This window comes from Mustelus asterias, chromosome 19 (assembly GCF_964213995.1).
Source record: "Mustelus asterias chromosome 19, sMusAst1.hap1.1, whole genome shotgun sequence".
In the NCBI taxonomy this organism is placed as follows: Eukaryota; Metazoa; Chordata; class Chondrichthyes; order Carcharhiniformes; family Triakidae; genus Mustelus; species Mustelus asterias.
Genome location: NC_135819.1, coordinates 33,137,910 through 33,155,807, shown reverse-complemented (window position 1 = coordinate 33,155,807; position 17,898 = coordinate 33,137,910). Strand labels below are relative to the sequence as shown.

Sequence of the window (17,898 nt, the reverse complement as noted above, 5' to 3'; positions counted from 1 at the left end):
GACTTAATACCTCCATCAACAGGAACGCAAGATAAGTCGGCTGACCAAACATTCTTCAAATGCAATGAGCATTTTCCTTCAAGGGTCGATACCTGACTACTCTCTTCATAATACCTGTACTTACATCTGTGTCGGCACAGACTTGATGGGCCGAAGAGCCTGTTCCTGCGCTTTGTTTCTTTGCTGAATTACCCAATACTTTAAAAAAAAAAGGCCATTTGGTGACCCAAAGCCTCATTCTTCAGATTTTTATACATACTGTATACCTGTAATCTTAGCATTCAGAAATATCCATCCTACTCAGTGCAATGGAATTTTTAAAAGGTGGATCATTTAATGTAACCGACCAAAGATGAGAAAGCTTCAGAATTGCCAGGTTTTGGTTAGATAATTTGCAGTCTGAACAAAGCTTCCATGTACAAATAAAGAAGCAATCAACGAAATGGAGAATTTGGCACAAGGAGGAAACTGCAAAACAGCTTTGGCCAAATTAAGCATCATGGTGCAGATAAGTGGAAGTTGAGCCTTACTTGAAGAGCAGTCTTCTCTGGGGAAAGTAATCTAGCCTTGTATTTTGTTCAACCATTCCGCTTCCGCATGCAACTGAATCAAGTCAAAGCCTTGCAGCAAACCAGGGTGGGATCTCTCAAGAATAAATGCTAATTGCCAGTCCGAAAGCTCGTCATCAGCGTCACATCAAGACGACAATCATTCGTCAAAACATGCACATCAGTGCATTTTGCAAACAGGTCCAGAAGGAAAACGCTGGCACCCATATCATGAACGCATTGCACTGGGGCAGCACAAATCTATTTTGTTTTAAAAACTCTACCCAGACTTACCTGTAAATCAGACGTCCAGTTGTTGATGCCTGGCATAATCTCTGTATTACAACTGTAAAAGCCTGTCAACATGAAATAAATTATATAAGCCATGAGTCAGGAACATCAAGTACAAACCTAATTAACAGAGAGCTCCGCTCAGCAGAGACAGATACCTTTTATGCATATATCTGGGACAGCCAACTGGCCTTCAATTTCTGTCCATGTTGAATCAAAATATTAGGGAATGACATGGCACAGAAATCAGAAAATGATAAAGGGAAGTTTTTGTTTATTAAATAACAACGTTAACTAATACATTCCATTAGTATCTTCCAACGGGCTTACCAGCTGGTGTGGGAGCATCTGTCAACAATGAGTGAATATCCTCAACAGCATCAGCATCATCAATCTGAAATACAGAGCAACACTATGATGGCCCTGACCTTGTTCAGTGGAATATAGCACAATGTTATTCAAAGCTTCATCTGGGCCAGTGGAACATCAACACCATATCTCTCAACCCCTTCCAACTATCTCTAAACGAAGACTGTTTGCCCGACACCTTACATTGGATGAGCTGAAATTTTCTCCAGTTAAATACTGAATTCTGAAAACATTGTTTTTGGACTTGCCACAAACTTCATTCCTAATTACCAACTCCCTCCTTGGCAAGTATCTGAGGCTGAACCAGACTGTTCACACTCTTCACACCCGGGGGCGGCACGGTGGCACAGTGGTTAACACTGCTGCCTCACAGCGCCAGGGACCCAGGTTCAATTTCCAGCTTGGCTCACTGTGTGTGTGGAGTTTGCACATTCTCCCCGTGTCTGCGTGGGTTTCCTCCGGGTGCTTCGGTTTCCTCCCACAGTCCGAAGATGTGCAGGTTAGGTTGATTGGCCACGATAAATTGACCCTGGTGTCAGTTGATTAGCAGGGTAAATATGTGGGGTTATGAGAATAGGACTTGGGTGGGATTATGGTCGGCGCAGACTCGATGGGCCAAATGGCCTCCTCCTGCACTGTAGGGATTTTATTCTATTCTTGATGACACTTCTGACACCAAGATGAGCTTTCAACCACACTACCACTAAGAATGCCCGTTTTCACCTCTGCAACATTGTGAAATTCCATCCCTGCCTCAGCTTATCTGCTGCTGAAACCCTCCTGTATGCCTTTGTTTCCTCTAAACTTAACGGTTCATTGGCCCCCAAATTCTATCCTCCATAGTTTGAAGATGCCTAAATCACTGCGGACCGCATTCTAACTTGCACCAAGTTCTGATCACCTACCATCCTGTGCTCACTATATTTCCAACAAGAGAGGATCTAACCATCACTACTTGACATTCAATGACATTACTATCACTGAATCCCTCACTATCTGCATCCTGGGGATTACCAGTGACCAGAAACTGAACTGGACTGGCCATGTAAATATTCTGGCGACAAGAGCAGGTCAGAGGCTGGAAATCCTGCAGCGAGTAACTCATCTCCTCAGCCCCCAAAGTCTGTCCACCATCTACAAAGCACAGTTCAGGAATGTGACGGAACACTCTCCACTTTCCTGGAGGAGTGCAGCACAAACAACACTCAAGAAACTAAATACCATCCAGGACAAAGCAGGCCACTTCTTTGCGATGCATTCCATAAACATTCAATCCCTCCACCACTGGCAAACAGCGGCAGCAGTTTTTTTCAAATTCTTTCATGGGATGTGGGTGTTGCTGGCTGCAGTATAATTTATTGACCATCCTTAATTACCCTTGAGGAGCATTTAAGAGTCAACCACATTGCTGTAGATCTGCAGTCGCATGTAGGCCAGATCAGGTAACGATGGCAGATTTCCTTCCCTGAAGGACATTAGTGAACCAGATGGGTTTTTACTATAAATCAAAAATTGTTTCATTGTCATCATTAAACTTTTAATTCCAGATTTTTATTCAATTCAAATTTCACCAAATGCCTTGGTGGGATTTGAACCCAGGTCCCCAGAGCATTATTCTGGGTCTCTGGAACACTAGTCCAGTGACAATATACCACTATGCCACTGCAATGTGTACCATGTACAAGATGCACTACAGAAACTCACCAAGGTTCCTTGGACAGCACCTCCCAATCCCACAACCGCTATCATCGAGAAGGCCAAGGGCAGCAGACACTTGGGAATATCATCACCTGCGGGTTCTCCACCAAGTCACTCACTGTCCTCGCTTAGACATATATCACTGTTGCTGGGTCAAAATCTGGGAACTTCCTTCCTAACAGCACTGTGGGTGCACCTACACCTGAGGGACTGCAGCTGTTGAAGAAGATGGCTCACCATCACCTTCTCAAGAGCAACTAAGAATGGGCAATACATAGTGGCCTCGCCAATGACCCCCAACATATTGTAAAATGAACAAAAACCTCCAACCCCACAATCCTTTGAGATATCCATGTGCCTTTAATCCCGGTGTCTTGAACAACCCTGATTTTAATAATTTCACCAGTGGTCCAAGCCTTCAGCTGCCATGGTGCTAAGCTCTGGAATTCCCTCCCTAAACCTCTTGGCCTCTCTACCATTTTTCCTCCTTCAGTACTTCATAAACAGACTACCAAAGTTGAGAACATAGTGTAGAGGGGAAGGCGGTGCTGATCTTTGCTCTTTTTGATGTATCTTCATTAGCTAGTGAGTGTTTTTATTTTGTCTCCAAAGTAGGAGACTGTAATTTATAGTCACTTGGTAATGCAGAATTTGATTACTTCTGAAAAGAGACATATGTTGCCAAAGCTTTTGAGTACAAGACAAAAGTTCAGCAATATGCCTCGCTTTTAGCAATAGACTGCAACTTGCTATTACATTACTGAATTAATAACTAATTAACTAATCAAATTAATAAGTTTAGACAGACATGGTGGGACAGGTGGCACAACTTAACATGTCGGGGTTTGTGGAGAACATCACGATGCTATACAACCATATCTTATGTAAGTATCTGCAGCCTGCAGCTCGAGCAATTTTGCCTCAGAGTTGTTGAACTGGAGTCTGAGGTGCAGACACAGGGATGCATGAGGGAGGAAGGGACTTATGGGGTACTTGCCATACATGTGGATGACAGCAAGAATTGTAGGGTGGATGAGAAAACCGATCAAACTGCCATTGGATAGGTAGCCATTTAAGTAAGGGGACTGCAAAGGAATGTTGGAGTGATAGCAGACAGTATGGTCAAAGGGATAGATTCTTTTTGTTCCTTGCAATCATGACCAGGAGTTCTGAAGGGTGTGTTCATAAGAACATAAGAACAAGGAGGATCAAGCCATCTAGCCCCTTGAGCCTGCTCCACCATTCAATAAAATCATGGCTGATCTTTTCGTGGACTCAGCTCCACTTACCCGCCCGCTCACCATAACCCTTAATTCCATTACTGTTCAAAAATCTATCTATCCCTGCATTAAAAACATTTAATGAGGTAGCCTCAACTGCTTCACTGGGCAGGGAATTCCACAGATTCACAACCCTTTGGGTGAAGAAGTTCCCTCCCCAGTAACCTACCAGAGTAAAGACATGGCAGGGGAAGGATCCAATTATTTTGGTCATGGGGCAACTGGGGATCACGGACTGATGTGAGTGTATTCAGTGTTTGGGTCCAAATTGAAACAGACTTCTGGATTGTTATCTGAGCCACCTGCCAATTGACATAGGGTCAAGTAGATTAGATATTTAAATGCATGATTGAACGAGTCATGTAGGAAGAAGGGGTTTTCAACACATGGGGCACAGGTGTTAGTGCTGGGGAAAAGGGAGCTGGTGGTTGGTATAGGTTCCACTTAAACCAGGCTAGGATTAGTGGCATCGTGAATCATATAACTGGGGCTATGGAATCGGCTTTAAACTAAAAGTGAGGGGTAGCGGTTCAGGTGAAGGGTGATTTAAAAATCTAACGAGAAAGGTTGAGACAATAAAAAAATGAGAGAAGAGAGAGAGTAGCTTAGTGACCATAAAAACCCATCTGGTTCACTAATGTCCTTTAGGGAGGGAAATCTACCGTCCTTACCTGGTCTGGCCTACATTTGACTCCAAACCCATAATGTGGTTGACTTATAACTGCTGTCAAGAGCAGTTAGGGATGGGCACCAAATGCTGGCCTTGCTAGTGACTCCCACATCCCATGAACAAATGGAATTAATAGATTAGCGGCACAGGCTTGGAGGGCCAAAGGGCCTGTTTCCTGTGCTGTACTGTTCTTGTTCTTTGTTTGTATTAAAGACAAGCAGAGAGGCCCAAGCTAAGAGACTTGAGGCAGTATGGTGGCACAGTGGTTAGCACTGCTGCCTTATAGCGCCAGGGATCCAGGTTCGATTCCCGGTTTGGGTCACTTTCTGCGTGGAGTTTGCATGTTCTCCCCGTGTCTGCATGGGTTTCCACCGGAAGCTCCGGTTTCCTCCCACAGTCCAAAAGACATGCTGGTTAGGTGCATTGGCCATGCTAAATTCTCCCTCTGTGCACCTGAACAGGCGCCGGAATGTGGCAACTAGGGGATTTTCACAGTAACTTCATTGCAGTGTTAATGTAAGCCTACTTGTGACTAATAAATAAACTTTAACTTTTAAGAAGCTGCAAAATGTTCACAAAGGTGGACAATGGCAGAAGTATTAATGCTGTTGGTAGACTGTAAGTTTCCAAGTCTTATGGGGAGGGGTTAGCAATATCAGGTTTTGTAAATGCTAATTCTTCAATCTATTTAATTCAAAGATAGAATGGGGTGGGGTGCAAGATGGGTAATTAGCCTTCCTACCTGGATACAAGGCCCATGTGATTCATGTTATCACAGAGATGACCTTTGGGAAGGGAAGGGAAGAGGTCACACTATGCCATTATAGTCTTAAGTTACGTGGTTTTAAGATATCACTGAACCTGACAGAAACAAGTCAGTCTGCAAGAATCTGAGAGCAAGAGATAGGGGCAAATGCTGACTCTATGGTTTACCATGTGAAACAGGGGTCGGAGATCACGCTCAGATTGAACTGATCAGGTCTGTGTGAAGTTGCAGAGGATGCTGGAAAATTCACTTAGCTTGGGCTAAAAGGAAGGAATCTCGAATGCAACCTTCACAGTAAAAGTCATTTCTGGGATTAGAGGTTACCCGGTTGGGAAGGTGAAAAGGAAGCAGACCATGAGGAGCAGAGAATAACTTTGGACTGGTTCTGGGAGAACAAAGTGTCCATTCACTTAAGGGACAGCATAATTTACCTCCATTTGCTAATGATACAAAGCTTGGTGTGAATACAAACTGCGAGAAGAACACAAAGATGCTGAGTGAGTGGGCAACAACGTGGCAGATGGAGTATAATGCATAATTTCCATTATTTTAAAGTTAACTGGGGAAAACATTTGGTATTTTAAAGTATAAGTTGCTCGTTTAAGTATAAGTGGTTGGTCAATGGTGTTTTTAATTTATTTGTTAGAGTAAAAGTTTTAAAACATGAAAACTTGTCATATGATCCTTCCAGAGAGTCACTGGAAATTCAAGTATCTTTTAGTTATTGGTCTCTATGGGGCTCGCAACAAATTTGACAAGGTGCTACACAAAAGGTTAATATGCAAGAAAAGGGCTCGTAGAGTTGTGGGTAATATAGTAACATTGATACAGGATTGGTTAATGGACAGGAAGCAGAGAATTGAGATAAACAGGCATCTTCACATTGACAATCTACAACTTGTGTAGTGCTGCAAGGATCATTGCTGGGACCTCAACTGCTTACAATCTATATTAATGATTTAGATCAATAAATGAAGAGTGATGTACCTCCATTTGCTAATGATACAAAGCTAGGTGTGAATACAAACTGCCAGAAGGACACAAAGATGCTGAGTGAGTGGGCAACAAAGTGGCAGATGGAGTATAATGCTTCATGGGGAATTGAGAGACTATCCATTTTAATTGCAGAAATAGAAAAGCAGAATAGTTCTTAAGAGGCATGAAACCTGTAAATGTTGATATTCAGAGAGACACTGGTGCACTCGCAAAATAATAGTTAGCATGCAGTTACAGCAAGCAAGGGGTTTGGCGTGCAAGAAAGTCTGCTACAATTGTACAGGGCCTTGGTGACACCACATCTGGAGTACTGTGAACTCTTCTGCATAGCTAAGGAAGAATATACTTGCCTGACAGACAGCAAAGGTATTGGTTCCTGGGATGAGGGGATTTGTCCTGTGCTGGAAGGCTGAGTAAATTTGGGCCTATACTCTTTGGACTTGGGATGGGGTAATCGCATTAAAACACAAGATTCGCAATGGGTCTTGACAAAATAGACATTGAGAAGTTGTACCCCTTGCCTTGGAAATTAACATCAAGGCAGTGTCTAGGTTAAGGGGTTGCTCATTTAGGACTGAGATAGAGAGAAATGTTTTCATTCAAAGGAATGAGAATCCTTGGAATTATCTATTCCACAGGGCTGTGAACACTTTACTGGTGAGACTAGTTAAGACTGATATAGACAGATCTTTGGACTCTCAGGGAATAAAAGAAGATGGGAAGCAGGTTGGAAAGCAGAACTGAGGTGAAATATCAGCCATGATCGTATGGAATGGTGAAGCAGATTTGATGGGGCCTACTCCTATCTTGTGTTCAATGGAATGTAGTGCAGTGGTATTAAGGTCTGGGCCTGGTGGAAGCTTATGGTATTTGCTACCAAATAAACCTGTTGGACTTTAACCTGGTGTTGTGAGACTTCTTCCTGGTGGAATATACAGCCGTGTTAATACAATCTTGATCTGGTGGAATATAGGGCAATGATATTAAAGTCTAAGCTTGGGAAAATATAGTGCAGTCCTGTTAAGATGCTGATCTGGTTCAGTGGAATATAATTCAATTTAAAAAATCTTCAGATGTGTCTCTTCACACTCTGAACAAGAGCCACAGGGTGGCTAACTAATAAAGATTTCCTTACCTCTAAAACAAAGGCATCCTTTTTTCCATGTGAAAGATCCAGTTCTGAAACATCATCTGAACTTTCTGACTGGGACCTAAATAGCCTGGAACGCTGCCTTGTTTCTGGGATCGGGGATCCAAGCAGCTCCTCTAGGATCTCCTATTGTCAAAGGTGTATTGGATAGGAAATAAATATTGCTTATGAAAATATTTCACTATGCATTTCCTCTCCCACTCCATTAAAGCACTGTTGTACTGCAGGTGTACAGTTCCAGGGGCTCTGGACACCCTCAAGTACCTCACATAAATAAATATGTAAGACTAGACAGTGATTGGTATTACTGTTGCTGGAAGAATGGAAGGATCATCACCACCCAACCGGATCCTGTCTTGCCTGATGCCCAAACCCATGGACTTCCGCCAGGATCACTGTTTAGTGTTCTCAAATGGGAACTTCAGTTGCTTTCCCATCTCTAGGCAGCTGTACTGATACCAACTGCACTTCCCCAGCCATAGAGCTTAGATGACCTCACATGAACTTTCGACCTTCCTGGTTTATATAGCTGTCCCGTTCAGTGTTGACCAAGGGTTATTGGGGCCGTATTACATGCAATTTTGAAATGTGTTTAGATTTATTGAATCTTGGCTGGCCACTTCAGAATTCTGCAGGATCATATTCATTTTTGCTCATTTCTAAATTGAGACAGAATTCTGCAAACTTTACAAGATGCCTGGGAAAGTACTGTAGACTGACCATTCCCCAATTAAAAACATTCTCCAGTGGGTTTTGGCAACCTGTGGTTCTTGGGGTATTGAGCTAGATAGTGACAGATGCAGTGGGCTGACATCCACTGAGACCTTTGTTGGTCAAGGTGTAATTATGTGCATAAATTGGAAAATGCTTAAATTAGTTGAGAGTGATGTTGTGTTATGTTACAGATAAAGAAAAGGTAGCAGCTCTTGATGTTATAAGTCAGAATGATGCAAGTTTGCCTCCTCCACTGAACCCCTATCTCATCCATGATGGAATGAATAAGTAGAAAATTTAGAGAATAAGGCCAGTCGCAACTCTGGTTGATCCCATTTGAACTGCTGTGAAACCAAGTGTTTTTAAAAAGCTACTTGAAAGTGGGTCTTGCACTATTTCCAATAACTAATAGGACACAAATGTAGTCATTCCCATAGGCTGTGCTGGCACAAAAGGAAAACTGTACAGAAAAAAGCAAAATCTATTGTATAACTGGCTCAATAATTAGGTCTCCAAAACTTCAAAGATTTTGCCACCTGGAATAAACTTTGAAAACAAAAAGGCAGAACAATATTAACTTGATAAACTATTTCCAGACACACTCAGAAACCTCCTGTCACTAGTGTTCAATGCTCTCGGAGACAAGATCTCCCAAGTGACATCAGATTCTGATAGGAAAACCCCAATTCCACCACTGTTCATCACCAGTACAGTCTCAAATTATTTCAAATGGGCGATGATCAATTTTAGCCAAGGGGATATAACGCGAATCTTTTTCTTTTAAAAAAATGATGTGCAAAGTGTGACCAGGAACTTGTCAGATCACAGAGCTGCACCTCCTTGGAGGAACATCTCTGGCTATATTTTCTACATAACTTAGAAACACGTACACACAGAGTATAAGCTTTCTTTTTAACTATATGTCAGTCAGATTTGCATTGTTTACCAATCAACTTATTCTACTAGGATAATACATCAAATGAAGTATATTATTGCTGCACTTTCAACATGGCATTATTAAAACATATAGAAGGGATTATCCATGATCACCATCAAAATGTCAAAATGTATACGTTTGTTTACTCTTCCTCCAAGCTGTTACTGTTAAGAATGAAGAGTGCCTATGTGTGGCATGCTCAAAACATTGCTCAGTGGTCCTTAGAAACAGGAGTGGACCACACTAAAAACCTATTCTGTCATTCAGTTACATGATACTGATCTATACCTCATCTTCATTGATCAACCTTTGCATAATATATGCCATAATACCCGTTAAAAAAAAAATCTATCACCCTCAGTCTAAAACACTTCAACGGACTTCTAGCATCATCATTGAAAGAGATCCAGTTTCTACAACCCCTTATGTGAAGAAGCGGTCTTCTTCATGCAAGTGGTCCAGTGCTAACTGCATAATACCCAGTAATGTGGTCATGACTAACCAGACTGCAACAATCCATTCCACAGCACACGTTGCAGTCATCTTAGGGTTTTTTTGGTCCTACTTTTTATTTAGCATCTAATTTAAGCTGAGCTAAAATGTAATATTTTGACTGAAGTTTTAAATTTCTATCACTTCACTTCTCCCCACCAGTTGCCCTCTTTACTCCCTAGATGGCAATCACTCTGCAAGGGTTCTCTCCCATTGTGTTGGAGTGTAGGCCCATGTGCAGCAGTTTACGATCAAGGTTCATTCATTCTTCCATTACCACTGCCCATGTTGCTCCAGAACCAGAAAACTGATTCTAAGCAAGCGCTGGGATATACCAAGACACTTTCATTTTTTGGCTCACTGGAGGTCACATTGTCAATTATCTAAGATGCAGAACGTGAACTTGTAACCTTCGGGCCAGGAAGCCATGGCCTTTAATGTTGCTTCATTATCCAGTCATTCCCATATTTCTGATTTTGAAGATTTCAAAGGCATCCAATTTCAAGTTACAATGGTGTATGAAAGTACAGACCTCAACCTTTGATTCCAAATGAATTCATTTCACCATTACAGTTAAAGATTCTAGTGACAAAAGTTTTCACTAACAAAGATTACCCTTTCACAAATGGCTATGCAATTGTGTCTGGCACCAAGTCACCTTGCTGAAAATGAGCAAGCCACCGCAACCACCCCATCCCCTTCCACACAATCTATGGGTGTTTTCCTTTGGTTTTTACGTCCTCTCACGCAGACAGATGCTTGTACTTACGGGAGGGTTTATCTCGTAGACCTCCCTGTTCTTTATGATCATGTCATTAATCTTTTTCTGTATATTTGATATATGTTGTTCGTAAGAGGAGTCATTTGGCGTTTTCCCTGCAATCTGAATGCCACCTGGAGAGGGCAGTGCAGTCAGATATACACCAGTTGCAGACTAGAACAAAAAGGGGGGAGGAAAAAAAAACAAGAAAAATATTAAAATCAGAAAATATAACAGCAGTTTCAATTATAAATATGGAAGCAAGCATTTATAACGGAAAAGTTGATGGGCAGCGTGCACAGATTTTAAACTTAACTATGTTAATATAAATTGAGAGCGCTTTTACATTGAAATTTCAGCAGTGAAGCTGAAGAGTTCAGTCCTTTCGTCCATGTTTGGACAAAGGCTGCAATGAGGTCAACAGCTAAGTGGCCCTGGTAGAAAACAAGCTATCATCGTGTTCCACCGCCAACCTTACGCACCATGTATCTTCCTTTTTCCTCAAACTAGGATTGTCTGCCTATGGCTGACAGAGCCTTTGATCTTGCCTTACCCTTCTAGAACAGCAGACTCCCTGTCTTCACCTTTACCCCATCAGGCACCACATGGACGGACCATCCTCTGCCACCTCCAGCCATCACATCTTACACTCCTCTTTCATCACTCCAAAGGCAAGTTCCCTCTCCAACATCCTAGTTCACACTTCTATCACTTGCAAAACTAACTTGACTTCCCACAGCAACTTTCCATGCAGGTGCAGGAGATGCTTAAGATGTGGTCTCTTCTATATTAGGCAGATCAAATGGAGATTGGGTTGCCTTGCTGAATATATCTTTTCATTCTGCAAACACGTCCATGAGCTACTGGTTACTTGCCATTTTGATTCATTGTTCCACTCAGGCCTGGGTCACCTATTGGAATACTATTCTAATGATCAATTAACATCGACTCAAGGAATAGCACCTTGTAAAAGCCTCTGGACTCTATGAGTGGAACAATTTCTGGTCAAAATCACTGCTCCCATTTTTCCAGACAGCGGCTGCCAGTAATAATGCTGCTATTGTCATTTATAGCTTCCACCCCATTTTGCCATGCACCATCACCCTGTTTGTAATTTAATCACTTCTGCCTTACACCCTATCCCAGACTTTTCCTTTTTTTCCCCCTCCCTTTTCAAATTTCCCTGCCTTTGTCCTTGCTTAAAAATACAAACATTTTCCAGTTCAGGCGAAAGGTCTTTGGCTGGGTACTGATTTGCCTGCTGAATTTCCCTTATTATCGCTGTGTTCACAGGCTTTCATTAGCACCTGGTTAGGAGGTCACCTTGACTTTAAAGTTCTTTTCCCTGTCCTCAAACCTCTCCATAGTCTTGCCCCTCCTATCTCTTTAATCCCTTTCCAACCCAACAACTCTCAGATATCTGCCCCCCTCCACTAATTCTGCATTCCCAATTGCATCACTGCACCGTTGGTGGCCATGCCTTTGGTTGACTCGGCCACTGTAACGACTTTAATCAGGTAATTGAGGTTGAGGTTGGCATGTTAGAATATGAACTCCAAATTGATGGGCCAATCAGGGAGCCTCTTGCTTTGTACTTAACCAGGCGTGTCAGTTCCTCTGGGACTCCTAGTGTCGACTGCGAACTGGAAGCCCTCTATATGCTGGTGTCAGAAAGGGATTTTGGTGAAGGGACTTCTGCCTCCAAGGATTTATTACAGCCGCAAGCTCTGGAATTCCCCCTCTAAACATGTTCCGTCACCTCTCCCAGCCCCAAGCCTCTGCCCTCCCTCATCTACCTTGCTTCCTCCTATAAAATACACCTTAAAATCTCTTTGATCAAACTTTTGGACATCTGACCTAATATCCTGAGGCACAGTGTCATCCTCTTTATATAATGTCCCAGTGAAGTGCCTTGGGATGTTTCATTCTGCTAAAGACGCTGCATAAGTTATTTTCTGTCTATTTTTAAAATCTACAACAACATTTTGCCTTTATATTTACCTCCCCTTTTTGAACTCTTAATCAATAGAGATTATCTAGTCCTGTTTGCTTTGAACTTTCCCATAATAATAACTACTTTTTACCATCCAACAACGTGTCACAGAAATAGCTAACTGATTTTTACTTTAGTTTCTCAATTCCCTACAAGCATGGCCAAACATAGGCATAAACACAGTAAATAACTGACTTGTAGGCATTCCTGGAATTAATCTGTGTTAATGGAATATACTATATAGGGCGGCAGTGATTTAATTTCTTATTGTCACATGTATTAGCATACGGTGAAAAGTATTGTTTCTTGCACGCTATACAGACAAAGCATACCGTACATAGAGAAGGCAACGAGAGAGTGCAGAATATAGTGCAGAATATAGTGTTACAGTCATAGCTAGGGTGTAGAGAAAGATTAATGCAAGGTAGGTCAATTCAAAAGTGGCACAGTGGCTAGCACTGTTGCCTCACATTGCCAGAGACCTGGGTTTGATTCCTGGCTTGGGTCACGGTCTGCTTGGAGTTTGCACATTCTTCCCACGTCTGCGTGCATTTTCGCCGGGTGCTCCTGTTTCCTCCCACAGTCCAAAGGACATACTGATTAGGTGCACTGGCCATGCTACATTCTCCCTCAGTGTACCCAAATAGGCGCCAGAGTTTGGCGACTAGGGGATTTTCACAGTAACTTCATTGCAGTGTTAATGTGAGCCTACTTGTGACACTAATAAACAAACTAAAAAAAGAACTATATTTGAATGTTCATCTATGCTGGGGGTTTAACAATGTATCTGGTAAAATTCAGTGAAATATTTACTCACAGCAAGACCCATCAACATGCTTTCACCAACTGTAATCTGAATCCTTAGGCCAAAGAGTGCATTCATTCCTCTCAGTTTCAGTTTGTTCATCAGCTGGGTATGAAGTTCATACTCCATAAATGGCAGCAGATTGCTTATTGCTGTGGCATTGGCCTCACCCTGAGTTTTCTTCTTTTGGCGACACAGCCTAGGTCACCGAGATAAGCAGACGTCAGTACAGCGCCCAATGGTAAAACGTAGTCACGCTGAAATGAATTAAACTCGAGGGCATTACCTAGCCTGAATTAAGCAGCCTTTTCCAGTTACTGCCGCTTCCAAGGGAGGTTCAATTGTGGTGAAGAGAACATCCGGAACCTTCTGCTTCCGACAAACATAACAATATGTGAGGTGTGCAGGGAAAGGCATATTTAACTCATCATACGGAATGTGACAGAAACTGCAGCCCAGGGATGACGTATCATCCAGCCTGGAAAAAGGAGATACGATCTAATGAAATCTTCAACCACAAAGTAAATGAACATTATTAATTTTTTTTTTTGCAAGTGTTTGGAAAACAGTACACAAGAGGCCCTTGAAAAGTTGAAACACTTGGCAACACGACTGTGCTTTTGCCCCTTTTAAATAAATAAAAAACACCCTAATTTTGCTGCTAACTTCCTGCATTTTAAAAGAAAAGATTACTGTTAACCTTATTCACCCATACAAGAGGCATATCCATCTACAACAATCCATAAGAATTAAACATATTTTTGTGCAGTGTATACATCCAAAACAATTCTGTCATGGCTGTGTCAATGGAATTATATTCTGAAAGAAATTAGAACCCCAGTTTGCTTTTTATAAATTATACAGTGTTCTAAACAGATGAATATACTTGTTACTGTGGGATATTCAGAAATACAGGGGCTTAACCAAGCATTTATATTGGCTGCTTACATCAAAATCATGATTCTTTGCTGATGCATCATTGAAATCACACTTGACTTTCCTGAGTCTTCAATCAAAATCACAAAAAAACACAAGACATTTTCTCCAGTTACAAAGTGGAAAAATCAGCGAGCAGTATTAAGTATGGTTAGTATTTTAGAGTTACCTTGATGCAAGCTGTTAGGTAACAACAACAGCATTTCAATTTCTTGCCAAATCGATGCCAAATTTCAAACTTTGTTAGTAGAACGAAATGAATTGTTTGGACCTGTCCCCTTCACTGTAATAGTTTAACCTACCCTAATATAGAAGCACTATCCTGGCACTGAAGAAAAAAATCAAACTCTCCCTTCTCTGACCCTGTGGAAAAGAAGCTAGGCTGCCTTGACAACCTGTGTTCACTGCAGCCTTCCATACTGCAGTCTTGAAGCATCTTTGGATTCAGTACAGCCGCTGTGCCTGAAGCAGACAAGATACAGACTTCCTCACTGTGGAAAATAAATTGACAGAAAAATTATTAGGATGTTGAATCGAATAAAGCAAAGCAAAAAATGTACTCATTTTCAGATACAAAATACTTGCAACATAGTCACACATGCTTTGTCCGAGAAGGATATGTATAAATACTTCTGGTAAAAAGTTGTGCAAAAATACCATTGAAGGCCATGAAGAGAAAGCTATCCATACTTAAGCTTGATACTGCAATCATCTACTACCCTATGGGCAATGTAATCTGACAGTGTCACCCTGCCTAACATCGCCTAGTTGGCCCCTTTGCTGTAGCCTCTATCACTGCTCCCTCAAGTTCAAAGACTTACAATGAACAAGGCTAGCTGGTTTATCGGTCCATTGAATCCTATGTGACTATGACAGTGGTAAGTTTACCCTTCTAATTTTTCCCCAGCCTGTCAACAGCCTTTGACTCAGTTGACCACACCATCCTTCTCCAGCACCTCTTCTTCATCATCTGTATTTGACAGGTTCCATTCATAACTAGCCAGTCACAGCTAAAGAAACACCTAGAACCATGGAACCATAGAAAATTACAGCTCAGAAACAGGCCTTTTGGCCCCTCTTGTCTGTGCCGAACCATTTTATGCCTAGTCCCACTGACCTGCACTTGGACCATATCCCTCCACACCCCTCTCATCCATGAACCCGTCCAAGTTTTTCTTAAATGTTAAAAGTGACCCCGCATTTACCACTTTATCCGGCAGCTCATTCCACACTCCCACCACACTCTGCGTGAAGAAGCCCCCCCCTAATATTCCCTTTAAACTTTTCTCCTTTCACCCTTAACCCATGCCCTCTGGTTTTTTTCTAGCCTCAGCGGAAAAAGCCTGCTTGCATTCACTCTATCTATACCCATCAAAATCTTATACACCTCTATCAAATCTCCCCTCAATCTTCTACGCTCCAGGGAATAAAGTCCCAACCTATTCAATCTCTCTCTGTAACTCAGCTTCTCAAGTCCCGGCAACATCCTTGTGAACCTTCTCTGCACTCTTTCAATCTTATTTACATCCTTCCTGTAACTAGGTGACCAAAACTGTACACAATACTCCAAATTCGGCCTCACCAATGCCTTATATAACCTTACCATAACACTCCAACTTTTATACTCGATACTCCGATTTATAAAGGCCAATATACCTGCAATGACTTCTCTTCACAGTCCTGCACCATTACTTTGGAGGGCTCACCCAAGGATCTATCATCTTTGGCCCTCTCCTACTTTTCATTGGCACACAGCTATTCAGCAACATCAGCCAAAAACAAAATCAGGTTTCATATCTACATTGAAGACATCCAGCTCCATCTCATCTACAACTCTCTTGTCTCTCCCTCCCTCCCCCCCCACTTCCTCTGTCTTATCAGACTGTCCCACATCCAATACAGAATGAGCAGGAATTTTCCTGAACTCAGTTTCTTATTTATCCATGAGATATTGGCATTCCTGACAAAGCCAGTATACAATGCCCATCCCTCATTGCTCTAGAACCAATGTATTCTATGCAGTGTAGATACAAAGAACAAAGAAAATTACAGCACAGGAACAGGCCCTTCAGCCCTCCAAGCCTGCACCGACCATCCTGCCCGACTGAACTAAAGCCCCCTACCCTTCCGGGAATTGTATTCCTCTATTCCCATTCTATTATGTATTTGTCACGATGCGCTTAAAAGTCACTATCATATCTGCTTCCACTAGCGAGTTCCAGGCACCGACCACACCTACAGTGCTGTCAGGGAAGGAGATTCAGGATTCTGACCCGGCAACAGTGAAGGAACTGATATTTTTCCAACCATGCATCTGCTGCCCCACTGTTTCTGGGTGACAGAGGTCACAGATTTGGGAGGTGCTGCTGAAGGAGCATTGATGAATTGCTTCAGTGATATATAGTGCTGGACAGTGCAGTGTTGAAGGGAGTGTCAAACATTTGGAGTATTGTTGGAGCTGTACTCATCTAGGAAAGTGAACGGTATTCTATCACACTCCTGGCTTGTGCTTGGGAATCAGAAGGTGAGCTACTCACTTCAGAACACCCAGTCTTTGACCTAGTCTTTCGGCCATAGCATTTATGTAGCTGGTCCAGCTAAGTTTGTGGCCAATGTTAAGTTCCAGAATGTTGACAGTGGTGAGGGATTCAGTGATGGTAATACCACTGAATGTCATGGGGAGAGAAGTCATTCTTTCCTGTTGGAGATCTTCAGCACCTGGCATTTGTCTGGCATGGATGTCACTTGGCAATTGTCAGTCCACGCCTGAATGTTGTCCAGGTTTTGTTGTATCTGGGCACACACTGTTTCATCGGAGTTGAAAATGGAACTGAATGGCTGTTCAATCATCAGCGAACATCCCCACCTCTGACCTCATATAGGGGAGGTCAATGCAATGATGAAGGTGATTGGGCCTGGAACAGCATTGGGAAGATCAAAGCCCTTGCCTTTGGTCCTTGTCACAACTACATTCCTTAGCCTTGGCTCCACCCCTTTTTCTGGTTGAATCTTGGATTGCTATTTCATTCCTGCCTTGGGATGCTTTTGCTGTGTTAAAGGAGCTACATAAATGCAAATTGTTGTTAAATAGTACTTGGCACTATACATCCTAACTTGTTGTGCCCTGTGGAGGTCTGCAGTCAGTACCATTTCCTCTGGGCTCAGCAAGTAGTGAATTAGTTTCAGATCCTTACAAATGAATGACTGCTTGAAGTCCTATGCAGAATTACACCAAAATGGGTGAACAAGGGACAGCACGCTCAAAATAACTCTCCCTAGAGGGTAACAGTAGCATAAAGGTTATTTACTACGCAATACCATACAGATTTTCTTTGTTAGGGAATCAAAGGGAGGAGTAAAGAGTATTTTCTGCCTTCCCCTCCCTAACCAAACTTCTCTCCTCCTTTAGCAGGCAACTATATTTGGAGCACCATGGTAGCACAGTGGTTAGCACTGCTGCCTCACAGCGCCAGGGACTCGGGTACGATTGCCA

The 17,898-nt window shown here is 42.3% G+C and overlaps 1 protein-coding gene across 7 annotated transcripts in view; it reads right to left on the bottom strand.

Annotated features, from left to right (window-relative positions):
• The window catches only part of c2cd5 (C2 calcium dependent domain containing 5), a 114,677-nt gene that overhangs the window by 29,640 nt on the left and 67,139 nt on the right, over positions 1-17,898 (bottom strand). For 4 of the 7 annotated variants that reach the window (XM_078235301.1, XM_078235297.1, XM_078235302.1 and 1 more), the window contains 7 exons: positions 14,708-14,896; positions 13,756-13,947; positions 13,482-13,668; positions 10,681-10,845; positions 7,754-7,894; positions 1,170-1,233; positions 843-904 (listed from right to left, as the gene is read on the bottom strand). In XM_078235301.1, coding sequence (XP_078091427.1) covers positions 843-904; positions 1,170-1,233; positions 7,754-7,894; positions 10,681-10,845; positions 13,482-13,668; positions 13,756-13,947; positions 14,708-14,896 — 1,000 coding nt within the window. The remainder of the gene's footprint in view (positions 1-842; positions 905-1,169; positions 1,234-7,753; positions 7,895-10,680; positions 10,846-13,481; positions 13,669-13,755; positions 13,948-14,707; positions 14,897-17,898) is intronic. The other 3 variants (XM_078235300.1, XM_078235298.1, XM_078235296.1) reach the window with 1 other exon arrangement.